Genomic DNA, 18214 nt, shown 5'->3' with positions numbered 1-18214 from the left:
TTTTATCTAACTTTTAAAGATCAGTTAGAAAGTCGGCCTTTCTCCGTATCATTGTACATAATCTGACAACTTGACTTCTATACTATATTTTAATGAAAAAAAATTGACGACCTTTCCACATACAGATCATCAACTATTTATGCTGAGACAGGCTTTATTCCGAAAGAGTTTGTAATAAGCATTGAGGTTTTTGAAGTATAATTAACTAAAAAAACTTTCAGATCAAAAACAAAACGAAACAGCTCATCACTTCAAATAATTATGCAGCAACAAAATAATTTCTCAGTAATTAACAGAAAATCACTTTCAACAAAATTAAAAGTTTCAAAAGCAATTTCAACATAACTGGAATTTTCCTGTTCAACAGAAATAATTTTTGACAGTTTATTTAGCACCGCAACCCTTCTCAGCAAATCCCATTCTGATAAAACCAAGAGAACTTAAAATTAATAATACAGATCTCTTGCGTTCTGATTGCGCTTCCATGATAAATTACATTGTTGAAAAATCAACTTGAAACGTAGAAACATCTGGAGAGGCATAAAAACATAAGCTTGAATTATTGCCAGTGCACAAGTCAACCACTGTCATCACTGAAGAGACGTTTGGCAATTGAGCCGTGTTCAGCCTGGAACTTCTTCCTCTTCTGACCAACTGTGGGTCTCTTTGGCAGTCTACTGCAAGCAGTTGGCGGAGGGTAGTTACTAAAAATAACCGAAGCACTTTTTATCAAATTACTTAAGGTCAAATAGCTCCCAGTAATTATGGTCTTCGACTGACGTCTGAAGAATTACAGCCTTATTATTGCCAGGAACTAATGAAAGATTTTAAATAGAAAGTCAAAAAACAAATCTTTTCAAAACAAAAGCTTTTCAAAAAAAATCTTTCGACATATCTGTCAATCGACAAGTCAAAATTTTTTAAAAAAGACCCAAAAAGCAACCAACAAATTCACAAAGGGAACCTATAATGGGCACAAATAATCACAACAAATTTCTTTCGAGAGCAATTTCGAATATTTTTTGGACGAAGTACCTGAAGAAGGTCATTTGTAGCGATTTGGATGCAGAGAGTCGTTGGAGAGGATTGAGAGCCAACATCACTTCTGTGAGGGAAAGCAACTCATCTGAAGCCGTATGCAAAACATGTCCCAGCGGAGTTGAAGGCTGGGGTTTGAATTGCACAAAATATCTAAAGCAAAACGGGATTTTAAAGAATTTTTCTCAAAGAACGCAAATAAAAAAAGTCGGATCTATTCTGTTTTGCTGCACCTCAGCGTTTTTTACGCCCCCAGTTACATATTATATGTTGTTATATAGCACGTTACTATGTAAAAAATAGCACGTACGCCTGGGGGCGTAAAAGATATAAATCCACTAAGCTGGGGGGGGGGTCAAAACAAAATAGATCCAAAAAGACAAAAAGCTACAAAGCTGCATTTGTTATTGAATTCATTGGGTGATGTCTACGCTTTTTTAACTTGACCACAGAACTGCCAATAAGCAGCAAAACATTTAACATTTTGACGCTCAGATACACTGAAAGTTTCTTATCCTAGTCGTTCCAACCCCACTTGTGGGGGGAGGAACTATATACTCAAAAGGATTTTTTTTGTACAGACAATTTTGGCCGATCGATATATTCATCGTAGAGAATTGTGAGTTATATCATTAAAAAGCTCGTCCAGCGTAAAGTTGGGAATAAAAAAGTTTTTGAATTTCGGGTTTTTCGAGGAGTTATCGAGGTTTAAAGTTTTGTGTGAACACGTGATGTTTGGCATGATTTTGTTCACTTTTTTGCTCAAATTAAAATTTTTTTCTATAAAAATATCAATTCAAAATTACTTTTTATGCTACAAAATGAAACAAGCCATAAAAAGGCTAGTATCGTCTCATAAAGAAGTTTTCTAAAAAAAAAATCGATTTCCTTTTGAGAGCTGATATTTTAAAAACAATTTTCAATTTTTTTAAAAATTTTTTTGAAGTCACTTTGAGACTAGTTTCCTTTCAAGTCCAGGTTTTCTAGCACCGCAACCCTTCTCAGCAAATCCCATTCTGATAAAACCAAGAGAACTTAAAATTAATAATACAGATCTCTTGCGTTCTGATTGCGCTTCCATGATAAATTACATTGTTGAAAAATCAACTTGAAACGTAGAAACATCTGGAGAGGCATAAAAACATAAGCTTGAATTATTGCCAGTGCACAAGTCAACCACTGTCATCACTGAAGAGACGTTTGGCAATTGAGCCGTGTTCAGCCTGGAACTTCTTCCTCTTCTGACCAACTGTGGGTCTCTTTGGCAGTCTACTGCAAGCAGTTGGCGGAGGGTAGTTACTAAAAATAACCGAAGCACTTTTTATCAAATTACTTAAGGTCAAATAGCTCCCAGTAATTATGGTCTTCGACTGACGTCTGAAGAATTACAGCCTTATTATTGCCAGGAACTAATGAAAGATTTTAAATTGAAAGTCAAAAAACAAATCTGGGGGGGGTCAAAACAAAATAGATCCAAAAAGACAAAAAGCTACAAAGCTGCATTTTTTATTGAATTCATTGGGTGATGTCTACGCTTTTTAACTTGACCACAGAACTGCCAATAAGCAGCAAAACATTTAACATTTTGACGCTCAGATACACTGAAAGTTTCTTATCCTAGTCGTTCCGACCCCACTTGTGGGGGGAGGAACTATATACTCAAAAGGATTTTTTTTGTACAGACAATTTTGGCCGATCGATATATTCATCGTAGAGAAATGTGAGTTATATCATTAAAAAGCTCGTCCAGCGTAAAGTTCGGAATGAAAAGGGTTTTTGAATTTCGTGTTTTTCGAGGAGTTATCGAGGTTTAAAGTTTTGTGTGAACACGTGATGTTTGGCATGATTTTGTTCACTTTTTTGCTCAAATTCAAAATTTTTTCCTATAAAAATATCAATTCAAAATTACTTTTTATGCTACAAAATGAAACAATCTTGTGTTTCTAACAGACGAACGGCCATTAAAAGGCTAGTATCGTCTCATAAAGAAGTTTTCTATAAAAAAAAATCGATTTCCTTTTGAGAGCTGATATTTTAAAAACAATTTTAAATTTTTTTTTATAATTTTTTTGAAGTCACTTTGAGACTAGTTTCCTTTCAAGTCCAGGTTTTCTTCATGGCAAACCTTATTTGAAGTCAATTGATGCCCAATGAACAAATAGTTTGGTTTTAAGAAACCACTCTTTTTATGGCTGCGACTAGTTTTTAATGAAATTTTGATTTTCTTTGAGATTTAAATAAAACTTTGTAGTCCTATGACACAGATTCCTTGACTAAAAGTGCAATAAGATTCCCAAATGGCAGTATCCGAACCTATGTAGTAATTTGAGCAGACAGCTAATGGCTGTTAACACTTTTCGAAAAAAAACTTTTTTTTTGAAAAAATATTTTTGAAAATTTTTCTTTGAAAAATATTTTTTCAAAATTTATTTAGCTGTTCCAGGTCCGAATCACCGGGAAAAAGCGGTACCCGCAGCAGTAATTCAGCCACAATACACCCGAACGCCCACTGTCCACACCAGTAGCGTAATGCTGTGCGTCCCCATAGAAGCTCAGGCGCTCTGAAATTAGACATGGAAGCTTGAGATGAATAAAGTGAATTCTGGAAGCTTAATACAGAAAAACAGACAATTTTCTTCTCCCGTTCTCACACAACATATGAATTAATAGCTGTAGTAGGCAATGTTGACGCGACATTCAAAGACTTTAAGATCAGGATCAGACTTATAGATCCTGATTTTAAAATTTTGTAGTCCTATGACACAGATTCCTTGACTAAAAGTGCAATAGGATTCCCAAAGAGCAGTATCCGAACCTATGTAGTAATCTGATTAGAGAGCTAACGGCAGTTAACACTTGTCGAAAACACTTTTTTTTCGAAAGAATATCTTCGAAAACTTTTAATATATTTTTCAAAAATTATTTTTTTCAAAAAATAACCAATCTTAACTTATTTCTGTGAACTTTAAGTCAGTCTCACTGTTGACAAGACCCACTTCCTTTCTACTTCAAGCAATATTATTCTGGTTAGCGTTTTATCTTCTAACTATTCTCATCATGACTTGGATTCCACGACTTTTCATAAATTTCTTTAACTTTTGAAATCTCATCACATTATCGTATTAATGGCAATTCCCATTGGCATAGAGAAGACTTTCAATAGACTTTTGATAAAAATTGCAGAGAAAACCGTATGGTTTTTAATGGCTTCTACACTGTCTTCTCGCACTTTACTGATTTTTTGGTTTTTGCCTTAATTGTTGTCGTTTTCATAGTCATACGACATATTGTGATGAATTATTGATGATGTAGTCGTAGAGCGCTGAGAGGTATCATAAGCTTCTAACTGAGCGTCAAACGAATGAAAATACTCAATGCAGTTAGTTTATGGCAAATAGACTTAAGTTTTTGATATTATTTGTTTTCAAAATTTTTTAATTTTGTTGTTATATTTGTCAATTTGTTTCTAATTCGCATAACTGAGGGGCCACATCCACTTCCATATAGTACGAAAATTGAAGTGGTTTTTGATATTACTTCGTAACGTAATAACAGAACCCAATAATTTCCAAATGAGGTCTGAGTGAACATACTTTATCTTTTAGTACAGTTTTAACTGAAAAAGATTAATTAACTTTTGAAATAAAAAACATAATATTCTGATGAAAGCGAAAGATCTTAATGGCTTCAATAATTTGTTTTGGCAAATTTTTTGTAATTTTTTCAATTTTTCTTAATCTTTAGTCCGTTTCTGTGGCTTAATCTAACCAAAGACGGATTCTATTGGTTTTAGAAATATTTTTAGTATTCTATAATGTTTTTCAGTAAATTTATGAAGAATTTTTTCTGTTAGAAGCTAATGGTTTTTAAGATGTTTGTAAATATTTGGTTTAAAAAATATTGGTTGATTTTTGCATTTCGCCTCATTATTGCCTCTTTTTGTCGATTTGTAACCTAGTCTCTTTAATATAAAGTCCCATCTGTTTTGTATTGACGAAAGAATAAATTTGCGTAGTTAAGGTTTTTTCTGATTGTATTTTTATGTTGTTACTAGGTTCTTTTAAGTTAAGATGTTGAATTTTTGCCGTAAAACGATTTTTTTTTCTTTTTTTATTGCTTATTTTATTGTTTAATTTTTTCTCCCGTGGTCTTATCAATGGCGTGAGATCTCGTGAGCGCTGTAATGAGGTATGGCATTATGCAATTCATTCAGTAGTCTGTGTAACATTTTTTTAAAAATCAAAGATCTATTTTTGATTATCTCTTCATTTGGTTGACAGTTATTTCAAAAATGTAGATGAGCGCGGGTCGGAACATCATGTTCAAACGCACAAGAACGAGCCTCCTGGTTTACTTTAAAGATTTGATTTACATCAATATGAACAGGACCCCCCCCCCCGCCCTCACAGTTACTTAAGATGTATTATTAGACAGAATATCATTATGTTTTAATATAGAACGGGTACTGTTTGTTGCAAAGGGGCACAAAGATTTGTTAATACATCTACTGGTATCTCACCTGAGTTTTCTATGATTTGGCCATTCCTCATCAGTCGGCGTTCCCCTAAGTGAAAAAATTTTATTTAGCTGTTCCAGGTCCGAATCACCGGGGAAAAGCGGTACCCTCAGCAGTAATTCAGCCACAATACACCCGACCGCCCACATGTCCACACCAGTAGCGTAATGCTGTGCGCCCCAAAGAAGCTCAGGCGCTCTGAAATTAGACAAGGAAGCTTGAGATGAATAAAGTGAATTCTGGAAGCTTAATACAGAAAAAGAGAAACTTTTTCCTCTCCCGTTCTCACACAACGTATGAATTAATAGCTGTAGTGGGCAATGTTGACGCAACTTTCAAAGACTTTAAGATCAGGATTATAGACTTATAGATAAAAAGTCTGGCTGGCTTTTACAAAATAAGGGATCTAGATTACAATCTTCATTGTTTTTGTTAAACATAAAGAACTCATCGCTTCCTCAACAAAAATCATTTACAACACAAAACAACAAAAAATAGCCCTATAAACTATAGCTTTATTGCTCACCTGTACCACCTGGTTACAACTTCTGACGTCAAGAGTTTGGAGGGACTGCCGAAGAATCTGGCCAATCCAAAATCAGCTAACTTCAGAACACCATTTGGATCTATCAAGAGATTGTTTGGCTTTAAATCGCGGTGCAACAACCATCTAAACAAAAGATTATATTAAGCAGATGGTCAAAAACAACAAAAAGTTACATTGTTTCCGTTATTTCCCCCTATACGCTACGCCTTCAAACATATCTATTGGCCTTCAGATCTGTCAATTTTTCCCGCACGTCCTTTTAGGTGATAATCGCTGGTAATTAAACTAATTTCTCTTGTTTAAATACAATATACAGGGGCTATAGAAACTATTCACTTCTCTTCTAAAAACTGTTTTTTGTTTTAATAAGCTTGTTTGAACAAACTAATACTCGATATTTCACTAATAGTGGTTTTTATAGTCTGTGAAGAGTTACTACTATCCATTGCAATAACCATATACTACAAGGGTTCAAATACAGCAATTACAGGTGATCAAATTCAATTTATCAACAGTGTAAAATATGAGATTCGAAACCTGGCGTATAGATACTCCAGTCCGTGGAGTATCATGATGAGGTATCTCTTGATATTCGCTTCTGTTATGATGATATCCGACTCTCTGATGATATGCTCAAGGTCTGTCTCCATAAACTCAAACACCTGCAACATAACACGGATTCTTTTCTTGAAACGGTTTAAGCATTTTCTTATTAAAACAATCAATTTTTAATGGCTGAATTGAATTCGATGAAATTGGAGAGTATCTCACGTTGCTAGGCAAAATATAAACAAACTGACTAACGTCAGCTGAATTTCTCTCGAACGACAGAGGAGGGCAGTTTAATTTAGAGGGGGCGAAGCTTAGAAACTTTTTATGGGTGCAAAAAAAGACCCCACAGGGATTCGAACCCCTGACCTCCAAGTTGGCAGTCTGACATCTTAACCCCTCATTTACAGTGCCTTCATTTTCTGTTCGCTCGCAAGTGCTTTAAACAACAAACATTCTTTCAAAACGAGAGCAACTTAGATCACTCAAATATTATGAACTAAAGTGTGGAAATGTCACTCAAATCAAAGAATGTTCAGAGCAAATGCGCAAAAACGGTCAAGCAAAATTTTTCGGATCTAATCTGTCCCCCCCCGTGTTTTTTATGATCTCCAGTTACAAATTATGTGTTGTTATATAGCACGTTACTATGTACAAATAATGCACGTGTGCCTGGGGGTCATAAATAATACATTTCACTAAGCTGGGTGGGGGAACAGAATAGATCCAAATTTTCTATTAAAAACACACGTTTACCGCAATCGCTTCAAACCTCGTTCAAGAGCAATTAAGCACTTAGAACATCATCGAATAACGTTGGAAGAATTGCTTTCGAACGACAAGTAGGAGCTCTAATCTATTACAGACCGTTTCAGCCGGTGGGGGAGGGGGCGGGGGTAGTCGGAAGGAGCAGGGGCTTGAAGTTCACTAAGGTGCCTCAAATGACGTCATTCTCATACCACTACTAAGACTTAAAGTAAAAAAAAAACTAATTTTAGCGCATTTTTCATTTGATTTATAGTAGAAAACTTCCGCCTCTAAACTTCAGCTGCTTAAAATAAGAAATCAGAGAAATTCAGGTCAGATTGGTCAAAAATTTAAGGGCGTAAAAGTCGATTAAAAACTCGGTTAAGCGAAGATTTGCATTAAAACAGGAACCAGTAAAATACAAAAAATAACGCGAATAGTCGTAGAACATAATCCACAGAGCAGCCTAATCAGAAAAATCAAATAAAGAAAACCCAAAACATAACCGACTAACGTCGGGCAAATTGCTCTCAAACGACCGGCGAGCAGTTGGCTTTGTCAGCAGCTAGCCACGGTATAGCCAGGCTAGCTTTAGCCTAAATGAAGGGGCGCGAGTTGAGCGCAGCGGGGGGGGGGGGGGGGTGGGGTGCACCGGGAGCTGAAGGGGGGTTGTGGGGCAACCGTGTTTAAAAGCGGGTGGGGCAAAAGTGGGGTCAACCTCTAAGAACCGCTCGTCACACCATAAAAATAAGTCTCCCAAACAGTTTCTGTGAATCGCATACTTGGAAGCTAGTGAGCTAAAAGGCTCTAAGAGCACTTAACACCCGCTGGGGGCTACCTGCTTACCCCGTTTTTAAAGAAATGTCAAACTGGTCAGAAGAAAAATCGGTCAAGCGAAAAATCGCATTAAAAAAGACCCACAGGACTAATATAATTGCTAAACTTCGTTAAGAGCAATTAAAAACATTTGCTTAATGAAACTAAGAATAACTGTGCAGGTAGATGGAGGGGGTTAAGTTTGTGTGGGGTATGAAGGCAGGGGTTAGAGGGGTGACTATGGGGTAGGTACATAGTGGTTTGTGGGCGGGTAGGTGAGTGTGGGTTAGGTGGGAGGGTAAGTGTGGGGGTTGATGGGTGGGTAGGTGAGTTTGGGGTACGTGGGAGAGTGGATTGGGTTGGCAGCTGATGGGGCGGTAATGCAATGCTCGACGTATGAATAAATCAAAGAAATTTCTTTGACTAAACAAAGAACTAGACCTAAAACGGACTATGAGTGAATTGGGAAAACCGTTTCGAAGAAAATCGTAAAATCAGATCATAATAAAATAAATCAAAGTCAAAATGCCATATGTGAAAAATGCAATAGGGAGAAAAAGAAATTTGCTTCAAACAAAAACAGGGGCTGATGGGGGATGGGCGGGCAACACTGGGGTGGGGCAACAGTGGGGGGGGGGGGGGTCATCAGTGGGGGTGTCTTCAATCTCCCTTCAAGAACCGCCCTTCACACCATAAGTATAAATCTCGAAAACATTTTGAGGTGAAACAAAGCTGAAAGGCTCTGAGAGCACTTAATGCCCGCTGGGCGCTACCTGTTTATCCTGTTTTTGAGGACGAAAAGTCAAAAGCGTCAGACGAAAAATCTGTCAAGCGAAAAATCGCATAAAAAAGACCGACAGGACTAATATCATTGCTACAAACTTCGCTTGAGAGCAATTAAAAACCTGTAGACTACGAATACTCCTCTTCGAGTCGTAAAAAAGACCAACAGGACTATTATAATTGCTTCAAAATTCGTTGCAGAGTAATTAAACATGTAAAGATTATCTTTTTAAGTAGAGAACTCTAGCGCAACTGGCAAAAAGATAGATTGTAAATATCTAATGCCTTTATAAACAAAGCATAGAAAGTTGGATACAATTTAGGAAACAAAGTACAATATAAATTTCTAATATTAGATGAGTATCAACATTTAGCACCAATCAACGAGACGAAAAGTCAAATGATCGTTTTTCAGGACGAAAAGTCAAATGCGTTAGACGAAAAATTGGTCAAGCAAAAAATCGCATTAAAAAAGACCGACAGGACTGATATAATTGCTGCAAACTTCGTTTGAGAGCAATAAATAAAAGTGAAATGGCTGCATGTGAACCAAAAACCACTAGCGATTTTTCGTTCAAACACCGTTTTCTCACTCTACTTCAAAATTAGAGTGAAAAAATTTCACGCCGCAAAACTACTCGCTTTTTCGCTCCACTTCCTGTTTCGGCGTGACCAAAATCACTACTCCAATTTGACTTCAAAAAAGACAGCGCCCAAATACAATTGAAATTCTTTGCGCCTAAATAATAGCCGTTGAGAGGCTGACGGCAGCTATTAATAAACATAGCCGGCAGATTGCCGGAATAGCTGCGAAATAGACTTGCGTGCCGTAAAATACAGATGGAAAAAGATACAGAAGTGAGTTGATAATAGTTATCGCCGCCGCCTATAACACTTACAAGTTTATTTCAAAGGAGGTTGTTTTTGGGTGCAAAAAAATTTTCCCTGTCGCGTCTCGAACCGGCGATCTCCGGATTAACAGCCAGTCGCCTTAACCACTCGGCTATCGGACCATACAATCTTTTTTCTTACAATCAACTTTGTTTTAGGAACAGATTCTGTTTCTGAATAACCGCAATTTAGGTCACGCAGAAAGCGTGAAATCAAGCGCGAAAAAGCCATTTAAGCAGTGACGAGACAGAATGTTCTAGAACAAATGTAAAACGAAAATGAAGCGTCAGACGACGAAACAAAAAAAACCAAGAGCACCGCAATATAGCTACGCTCAGCTTACAGCTTCGCAGCTATAATAAATATTGCCAGCAAATGCTCAGAAAGAAAACGCAACTGTTCCTGATCAATGCAAATGAGCACGGCGTTCAGGACGCTTCAACATGGCTGTCTGATAATACAACAGACTTCACAGTATAATATCTACTAACGTCGAAGGACTTTCTCCAACCACTTGAGGAAACTACCAAGCATAAACTTAAAGACGATATCCTCATTAAGAAATAGGTAGAGTCAAAAAGGTGGGGGTCCAGTCCGAACATACCCTACAGTTTTGGTGAGACGTCAATTAGAGACTATTGAATCTCTAACAAATCTGCATCGTTGATTGGCAAAAACGCTCAAAACATTATTTGTTTAAAGAAACTACAAAAAAATTCACAAGAACAACCTGCCATAAGCCCTCCAACTGAGGGACAAAACCAAGCTACTGATTTCAGCCATTGCAAAATTTCTGTATAACACATCAGAATCAAAGTCAGTCGTACTTCACAGTTCCAGTATAAACTATTCAAATTAAATACAACCGCAGCAGCAACGAGGAACGCACTTAAATTTAAAATCTCTGTTTAAATTAGCGCAAACACCGCGGCACAAAAACCGAATTGGTCTTTTAATTTACCAGAATCAATGAAAATTTTTGATTCAACGCAAGCTTAAATACACCTCGCAGATCCCCAAAAAACAGCTATAATTCGCAAAACAAAACTGAAGAAAAAAATTTCCGTATGTCAGTGGTTTAAAAAATGTACCGTACGTGTCCGATTTTTTACATTAACGAGTTCACACCTCAAAACGTTTTGCATTAGGCTGCGATGCAATCAGTCAATTTTGAGCCGTTGAATTAAATACAGCAAAATCATATTGCAACCAAGACTAGCTAATCATTGGTGGCCACTACAATAGGATAAATCGAAAACAGAAACCAATTTTGTCGCTTTTGATTTGAAATGTATACGCCAATTTATACGGAAATTTTGGGACTAAAATGTAGAGAGTTGCAATAAAGCTAGATCAAGAAGCCGAGTCCTGTTTCATTCATTCATTATCCTAACGATGTGTATGTTAGGCATTTACTCTTTTCTATGTTATCCAGATATATTCCACTCACCAAATTCATATTATATTTTCCTCCGAACACGTCCAGAAGTCCCAGAACATTTTCATGTTTCAGTTCACGCATGAATTTGATCTCCCTGTAATGGAATAAAACACATTAACTAAAGCTCTTGAACATTTCATGACGACAAACTTACTATCATTCGAATTTTTAACCACCTTTAATCATTTGAAAATCACCTGTTTCGAAAACGCGAGATTTCATTGTACGAGTCCAACCGTTTAATATGCTAAAACCTAGCAAATACGACCACCCAATCTCATATTTTATAATAATTTCGGCGCATGATTGATCCATCCGCTTAAAATTCAAGAAACGAAAAGGGACCTGATTTCTAAAAAGCAGCACCTTCGTACCAAAAAGCACCAGTACCATATGGTACGAAGGTGACGGTAGTTCGATGATATTCTCAGTGACTCTGATGACTGGTGAGCTAGAAATGCTTCGCTATTTTTTCTGAATGAGCTTTTAAAAGCAGTAATTTACATTGGTTGCATAGTGGTTGGTTTCAGCCATTTTAACGCAGTTACTGTGCAGATGGCGCTACTCTGCTGAACTTGGAGTATATAGTATTAAAAATTATGCTGCTTCCAGACAGTAACATCCGGAGTCATGAACTATGTCTAACTTCCTACTAAAACATTTAAGGCTTCAAGCTATGATGAGGTTAACCTTCCATACAGATCACAGTACCGAGTTTTTAATGACAGCCATCAAAAATTTTTTGGTAAAATAGCTAGGGTATGTAGAACACTTTAGTGTCACCTTATAATATCTGTATCATCATTCTTTGCTTTTTTGCCCAGCTGCTTCTTTGTGGATGGCCCCAAAATCATTATTAATATAAAAAACTTGGGCTGTAAAATTCCGCAATTACTCAATTCGAAGCGCATTATACATCAATACACTATATTCATCATGAAGAGAGGTTACATGTGCGTTCAATGTCCAATAACTACACTTTTCTATATTTCGATATTAAAATTTGAAAGCGCTTCCAAGATTGTTTTTCAAACACGGTCAGAGAACCTAACAAAATCGAATAATGAAAAACCTGCATTAACTAAGAGAATAAAACTGTCTGCAAAAATATTTAAGCACTAAAAATTTGCACTTGGACACCGTATTTTGTGACGCCTAATCCGTTGAAGTTTTAAACATTTGGAGGATGGAAAAGCAAATGCTACTAGCCTTATCGCAGTACGATTGATCCCGTCCCTCATTTCTTCCCTGGAGCCTTGACTGATCTTCTTAACTGCAACTATCCTGTTGTCATTCTCTAAATCTTTTGCTTTCCACACAGTCGCGTACTGACCCTCACCTTGTAACAAAATTCGCACTATTCATATTGTTCAACAACTTGTGTATTAATGCAGGATTGTGCACGACAATGCGTTTCAATCAGTCGAATTGAGCTAACCAAGGAACTGTATCTTTTCGTATCTCAGTGAGTGTCCCTCCGACTCAATCTCGTCTTCTTTTTCCTCCCATTTGTCCCAATCGGCTACAGCCCCAGCCACAGAAGTATTTTTCCCTGAGAATGAGTCAAAATTGATAAATCCGATGAGTTGAAAGTTGCATCACGCTACAGAAGTTGGAAGCTGCAAAGTGTTGCCTTATAGAATATTTACATCACCGGAGACAAAGGTCGCAGCCCCGCAAAAGCGTAAAACTTATGGCGGCTCTCGTAAACTCGGTCCTCGAGGACTGCCATTATATAGTTCTTTGAGATACAAATAGTATTAAAGCAATTCTTATTATACTTTGATAATGAGTATCTTTTCATAATGATCAGAGATGCTGCTTATAAATACGGGCAGTATTATTAGCAGTATTCGGTCACAACTGATTGCGTTTTGATAAGGAAAGATTTTTCTTTACCGGCAGCAAACACAGCAGGGGCACCACAGCAGGCAATTTTTGTTGAATATACTGAAAACGAATTTCAATGTTTTTGATAAATCTCGAGTTTACGACTGCAAAATTAAAATATCAAAGCTCACCTCCTTCAATATCAATGACAAATGCACATTGCGTATTATATGTAGGTATGGAAACAGATCCTTGAAAAAAGATAATGTGCGCGGGCATTCATTCAAGGCAAACTGCGAATACAAACTTACGATTTGAAGAAATTAATCAAGAGTAGATCGATATAGTGTAGGTTTCTTTTCTAATTAACGTCCTGAACGCGAAATTAACCGGTAAAATATATTGTCAAAACATTACTAGCAACATCTGGATAATTGCTTATTCCCAGCGTTGCGAAAAATGTGTTAAAGATTACTATTTCATCACGAACTGTTGAAAAAATATTCATTCTCAGTTCTGACTTCGGTTATGTTTACTCTTATCAGTATAATTACTCCTTTTCTGATATCAGTTTTCATTATTCCTAGTACGTGGGCAACAAAAAGCTCAAAGAATAGTACGTTTTTGAAAAGCTCAATAAAAAATGTTGTGCTCCTTTGTCAGTTTTCTGTTTACTAATTCTAGTATATATTTAACCTGTTCTTATGTGTCAGAATCATAGACGCCCAACACTTTTTCAATAATAATTTTCTGAGCTATTCTGTCAACCATGTTTGCATGGTTGAACATTTCTCAAAAACAGCAGGAAAAGATCCAAAGCAATTGTCAGCACCATTACAATGGTTGTTTCCTCCATTCTATTGCAGCAAGATCTTTGTTAACTTTGCACTCATGTTTCTTTGGATAAACTCTTGAGAAGCTGCTTTTGTTGAGGATTTAGCCGCTTTCTGAAGATATTTCCGCTGAGATTCTTATAGAGAACTGTTCACTTGTTCCTGCGGTTGGAACGGACACACAGAAGCTGCTGTGCAGACAGACACTGATTTCAGAGAATTTTTCTTCAACAAAATTTCACATTGTTTTCATGATTCTGTTCTTCAGACATATTGGCTGGAGTTGAATTCGCTTTTTGCCTTCTGAGTTCGAACTATCGGAAGATTAAAGAAGTCCTTGGTTCTATTGACCTCAATTTTTTTCTCAGGCGAGATTATCACGTCATTGACTCGACTCCACAAGAGAGTGACTGAAGGAGTCTCTTTCGCCTGAACATATAGGGGGCACAGGTAGGATTTTCAATACTCTCAGCTGGGTAACATACTCTCCTAGAGAGTCACAGATCCATCCGATCATTTTTTTTGAAGACATCAAGATCTTGAAGGCTGGATCATGAGATATAGATACTGAACGCTATACAAGAACGAGGTAAACAAGCAAGTTGAACACACCGTTTGAGAACCAATCATTGATAAAGATGCAGAAAAATAACGAACATAGCACGGACCCCTGCGGTACTAGTAGTAGTAGAATATTATTTAGAGATTACTCAAGGTTTTGCACTCAGACAAGTTTGCTTAATTTGAAGTTTGCATTGATTGATGTCAGCTTTCCGTTGTGGTTACAGTTGTTGCATCTGCAGAAGTCTCCAGGTGCAGGGGTTGTTTCCATCATATTTGTCGATAAAGAAGCTCCAGAATATTTTCGTGAGGGTTCCTTTGTTGGTTCTGTTTGCTAAGGTGTCCTGACAGAACATTAAAGGAAATTGATCTGGCAAAGAAGTTGTCTCCATTTTCTGTAGTTAATTTTTGGGATGCTGAGTTTACTCCTGGTGCTTTGTCGCGTTATTTGCGTAGTGTCGCGCAAGGTCACACAAGGTATTATCAAGGTCCCCCTTCAGATTTGGAATTGGGCAATTTTGACGTTCAGTTTCATGCCGTTTGATTTGCACCACTTTGTTATTGCTTCTCTCTTTGATTGACTAGTGTTTGCTGGTAACGACAATTTTAAAGTCATCAGCAAATCCAAAGCCGTTGCTTATTTCTTCGGGTAAGTCGTTGATGAATATTAGAAACAGTAAAGGCCCAAGCAAGGAGCCTTATGGAAATTGTGACTGGTAGGAAATTTGATACCGTTCAATTTACTTGGGTTTGTTCTTCGCGCTGGTAGAGGTATGAAGCTAAGAGTCTCAGTAGTTTCCCGCCGACTCCAAACTCTTGTTATGAATGAGTACTTTGTGTACCACCGTATCAAATGATTTTGCGAAATCAAGGTCGATAATTCCTAGCTCCTTTACTGTTCCATCGTCCTATAGTTTGTGCATTTTGATAGATCGGCATTTGCCATCTCGCTAACCTCTTTTTTCGGAATCCAACAGACTTGGTTGCAATTTAGGTTGAGTAAAGTGGTACAATTCGTTGACGATTAGTCTCTCGACGCACAATACCTTCGACACACAGCACAAGAGACTAATAGGTCGGTAGCAGGTGACGTTTTCCAATTTTTATTTCTCTTACTTGCTGAGATAATTCAAATTGTAATTTCAGAGCATTTTTATATCTGTTATCTCATAAACGTCCCCGCTGCCCCCTTTTGTACAGGAGTTATTTGGCCCACTTTTCACTGTTCAGGAAATGAGCCTTCGATTATAACGTCCTGGTGCGCCATAGCGGTCTGGCATTCCATTGGTGACGAATTTCTTGCTCGAGTGGACACTCGAAAAACCGTCATCAACTCTGAGAAATTGATTTCTGTTTTGTAGGTAATCATAGAAATCTTCAAGGGAACACATTCTTTGAAACTTTGGACACTAGAAAACCCATCGTCAACTTTGAGAAATTGATTCCTGTTGTGTAGTTAAGCGTACAAATCTTTCTGGAAACACATTTTTATCACCCGGTGAGTTAGTAAGGTGCCTAGTAACTTGATTTTTCGAGGCAACACAATGATCGATTAGATATTGACTTGTTTCAGTGCATCTAGTTGGATTCTGTGTTTAGAGAGAGAGAGTTTAGGCTTCTGTGTAGTGTGCACAAGGGTTTGCACCCATCATTGAGGGGTAGAGTTGACCACTTTCTGAATTGTGTTACAGCTGCCACAATTGCAGAGCAAGGTCCAAGAACAGGAGTTGACTTCAGAGTAGCAATTTTCGAAGTAATTCCAGTAAACTTTTGTTAGATATTGTTTGTCAACCTGCTTTATTTCAATGTCAGCGCTTTTAATAATGATATTCAGTAGCTTGCTGGATCTAATCCAAAAATTCTCATCCGTTTTTGGTACGAGTTTTATCAATTGCTATGAGCTCATTTCGTCGTGTATTTACTGCACATTCGTTTAATTTTATTGGCAAATTGATGTTAATTGCCTCCCAACAAAGTTAAAAGAATTAGTAAATCATGGAGTTCGAAGTAGTATGATAGTGGCAGAAGCTTGAGTTTTGCCATTCTACTTTTATAGTTCATTTCCCAACTACTGAGAATTCATGCCGTGGCTTTCTTTTGGATACGTTCTACTTCTTTGCATTCTGTTTTGTTAACAAACCAAACCATTGAGGCATAAATTATTACTGGTATGACATTTCCCAAGTAAGCATTAAGTTTTGTTCTAGTGTTTGCTAAAACCGATACGTTTCGCTTGAGAAAATAGAAAGCTTTCGAAGCTTTTTGACATCGTTTTAGACTATTTGCTCTCCAAGAGAGTTTTGCAGATATGACACCCAGATCTTTTTGTTCAAACTTGCTCTCTAGGAAATTAGAATTTAGCTGGAAAGGGTATTCGCTGTTTTGCTGTTGTTTTACTGGTAAGACGTAACATTTGTTTTCATTCAGCTTCATTTTGTTCACTTCACACCAGCTTTCTATGGCTTCTAGATCTGTTCGGATATCAGCTGGCTGAGTTGATACTAACTTGAAATCATCAGCATACCCAAAAGCGTCACATAATTTGACTCGAGTTGGCAGATCGTTCACGTATATAATAAATAGGAGAGGACCTAAGAGTGACCCCTGCGGGACTCCACTAGTAACTGGGAAAATTTCAGATTTACATTCATTAATTTTTACATATTGTTTTCTTTCAGTGAGGTAACTTGCAATGATTTTCAAGAAATTTCCGCCGATTTGCAGCTCTTCAACTTTTTCTAGTAACCTGTCGTGTGGTACGCTGTCGAAAGCTTTTTTCACTTAAAGCGGCTTGGAAAACTATATGCAATGATTTTGAGAGGGTTGGCAGGTTTTTCAGGATTGTATTTCCAACATTATCAGGTCCACAAGCTTAATTTGTCTGAAGCTTGGTTAGTATCTCCTTGCATTTAAAGACAGACTTGATAGAATTTATGCAACGTTTTCCAATTTTTATTTCTCTTACTTGATGAGATAATTCAAATTGTAATTTCAGAGCATTATTATATCTGTTATCTCATAAACCCGGATAGTTCAACGCCCATAGATCAATTGCCGGTTAAAGTTCCTTTCTAGTTATTGTCCTGAATCTAATTTTATCTGGTAATTCTCTATTATTTTATCATGCATGGCACATAAACGAGGTATCTTTCGAATACGGTCAGAAGACATATTGGAGTAAATTAGAGAGTGGGTAGATCGTATTCAGTCTTAAATTATTAACTAAATTTGGAGTGCCTCTTACCTTCGAGACGATCACCGTCTTCAGTTTCAGGCAGACTAATCTGCTTCGAGTCCATGCCCACAGAAAGCCTACAATCACCAATTGAAGCAAACAGAATAAGCCGGTATAAACATCTGAAGAAACACTGGCACTCCAAAACAATTTACGTGTCGAATAAAACAAGAGAACGTGGATCAACTTATCTGAAAAACAAGAATAAGTTTGCAAACCGAGATTTTGTTTTCTAACTTGGAACCCTCACACGCAAGTTTCAAAACGCCACATCACTGCTGAGCCCTTTCCTTTATACAGTTCTTGCTGTTGTTGACGATCCAGCTGATAGGCGTCTCTCCCTCACTTCAGATTTAAAACATTGAGAAAGAGAGACACTATTATTGATTAGTGTAGCATACCCAGGAATAAGTGTAAATGATGTTTG

General features: G+C 37.1%; 1 protein-coding gene across 1 annotated transcript; it reads right to left on the bottom strand.

Annotated features, from left to right (window-relative positions):
* Positions 1-229: 229 nt before the first annotated feature.
* Positions 230-17985, bottom strand: LOC142337740 (cyclin-dependent kinase 7-like). Its single transcript, XM_075387219.1, has 9 exons — positions 17797-17985; positions 12767-12880; positions 12538-12667; positions 11338-11422; positions 6639-6763; positions 6081-6224; positions 5558-5752; positions 1036-1191; positions 230-704 (listed from the first exon to the last, which is right to left on the bottom strand). Exons 1-9 carry the CDS (start codon positions 17849-17851, stop codon positions 578-580), a joined length of 1131 nt encoding a protein of 376 aa, XP_075243334.1. The 5' UTR covers positions 17852-17985; the 3' UTR covers positions 230-577.
* Between the last annotated feature and the right edge of the window lie 229 nt (positions 17986-18214).

The sequence above is a fragment of the Convolutriloba macropyga genome, chromosome 4 (assembly GCF_964194025.1).
Source record: "Convolutriloba macropyga chromosome 4, txConMacr16.3, whole genome shotgun sequence".
NCBI classification, from domain to species: Eukaryota; Metazoa; Xenacoelomorpha; order Acoela; family Convolutidae; genus Convolutriloba; species Convolutriloba macropyga.
This window is presented reverse-complemented; position numbering and strand designations above follow the sequence as displayed.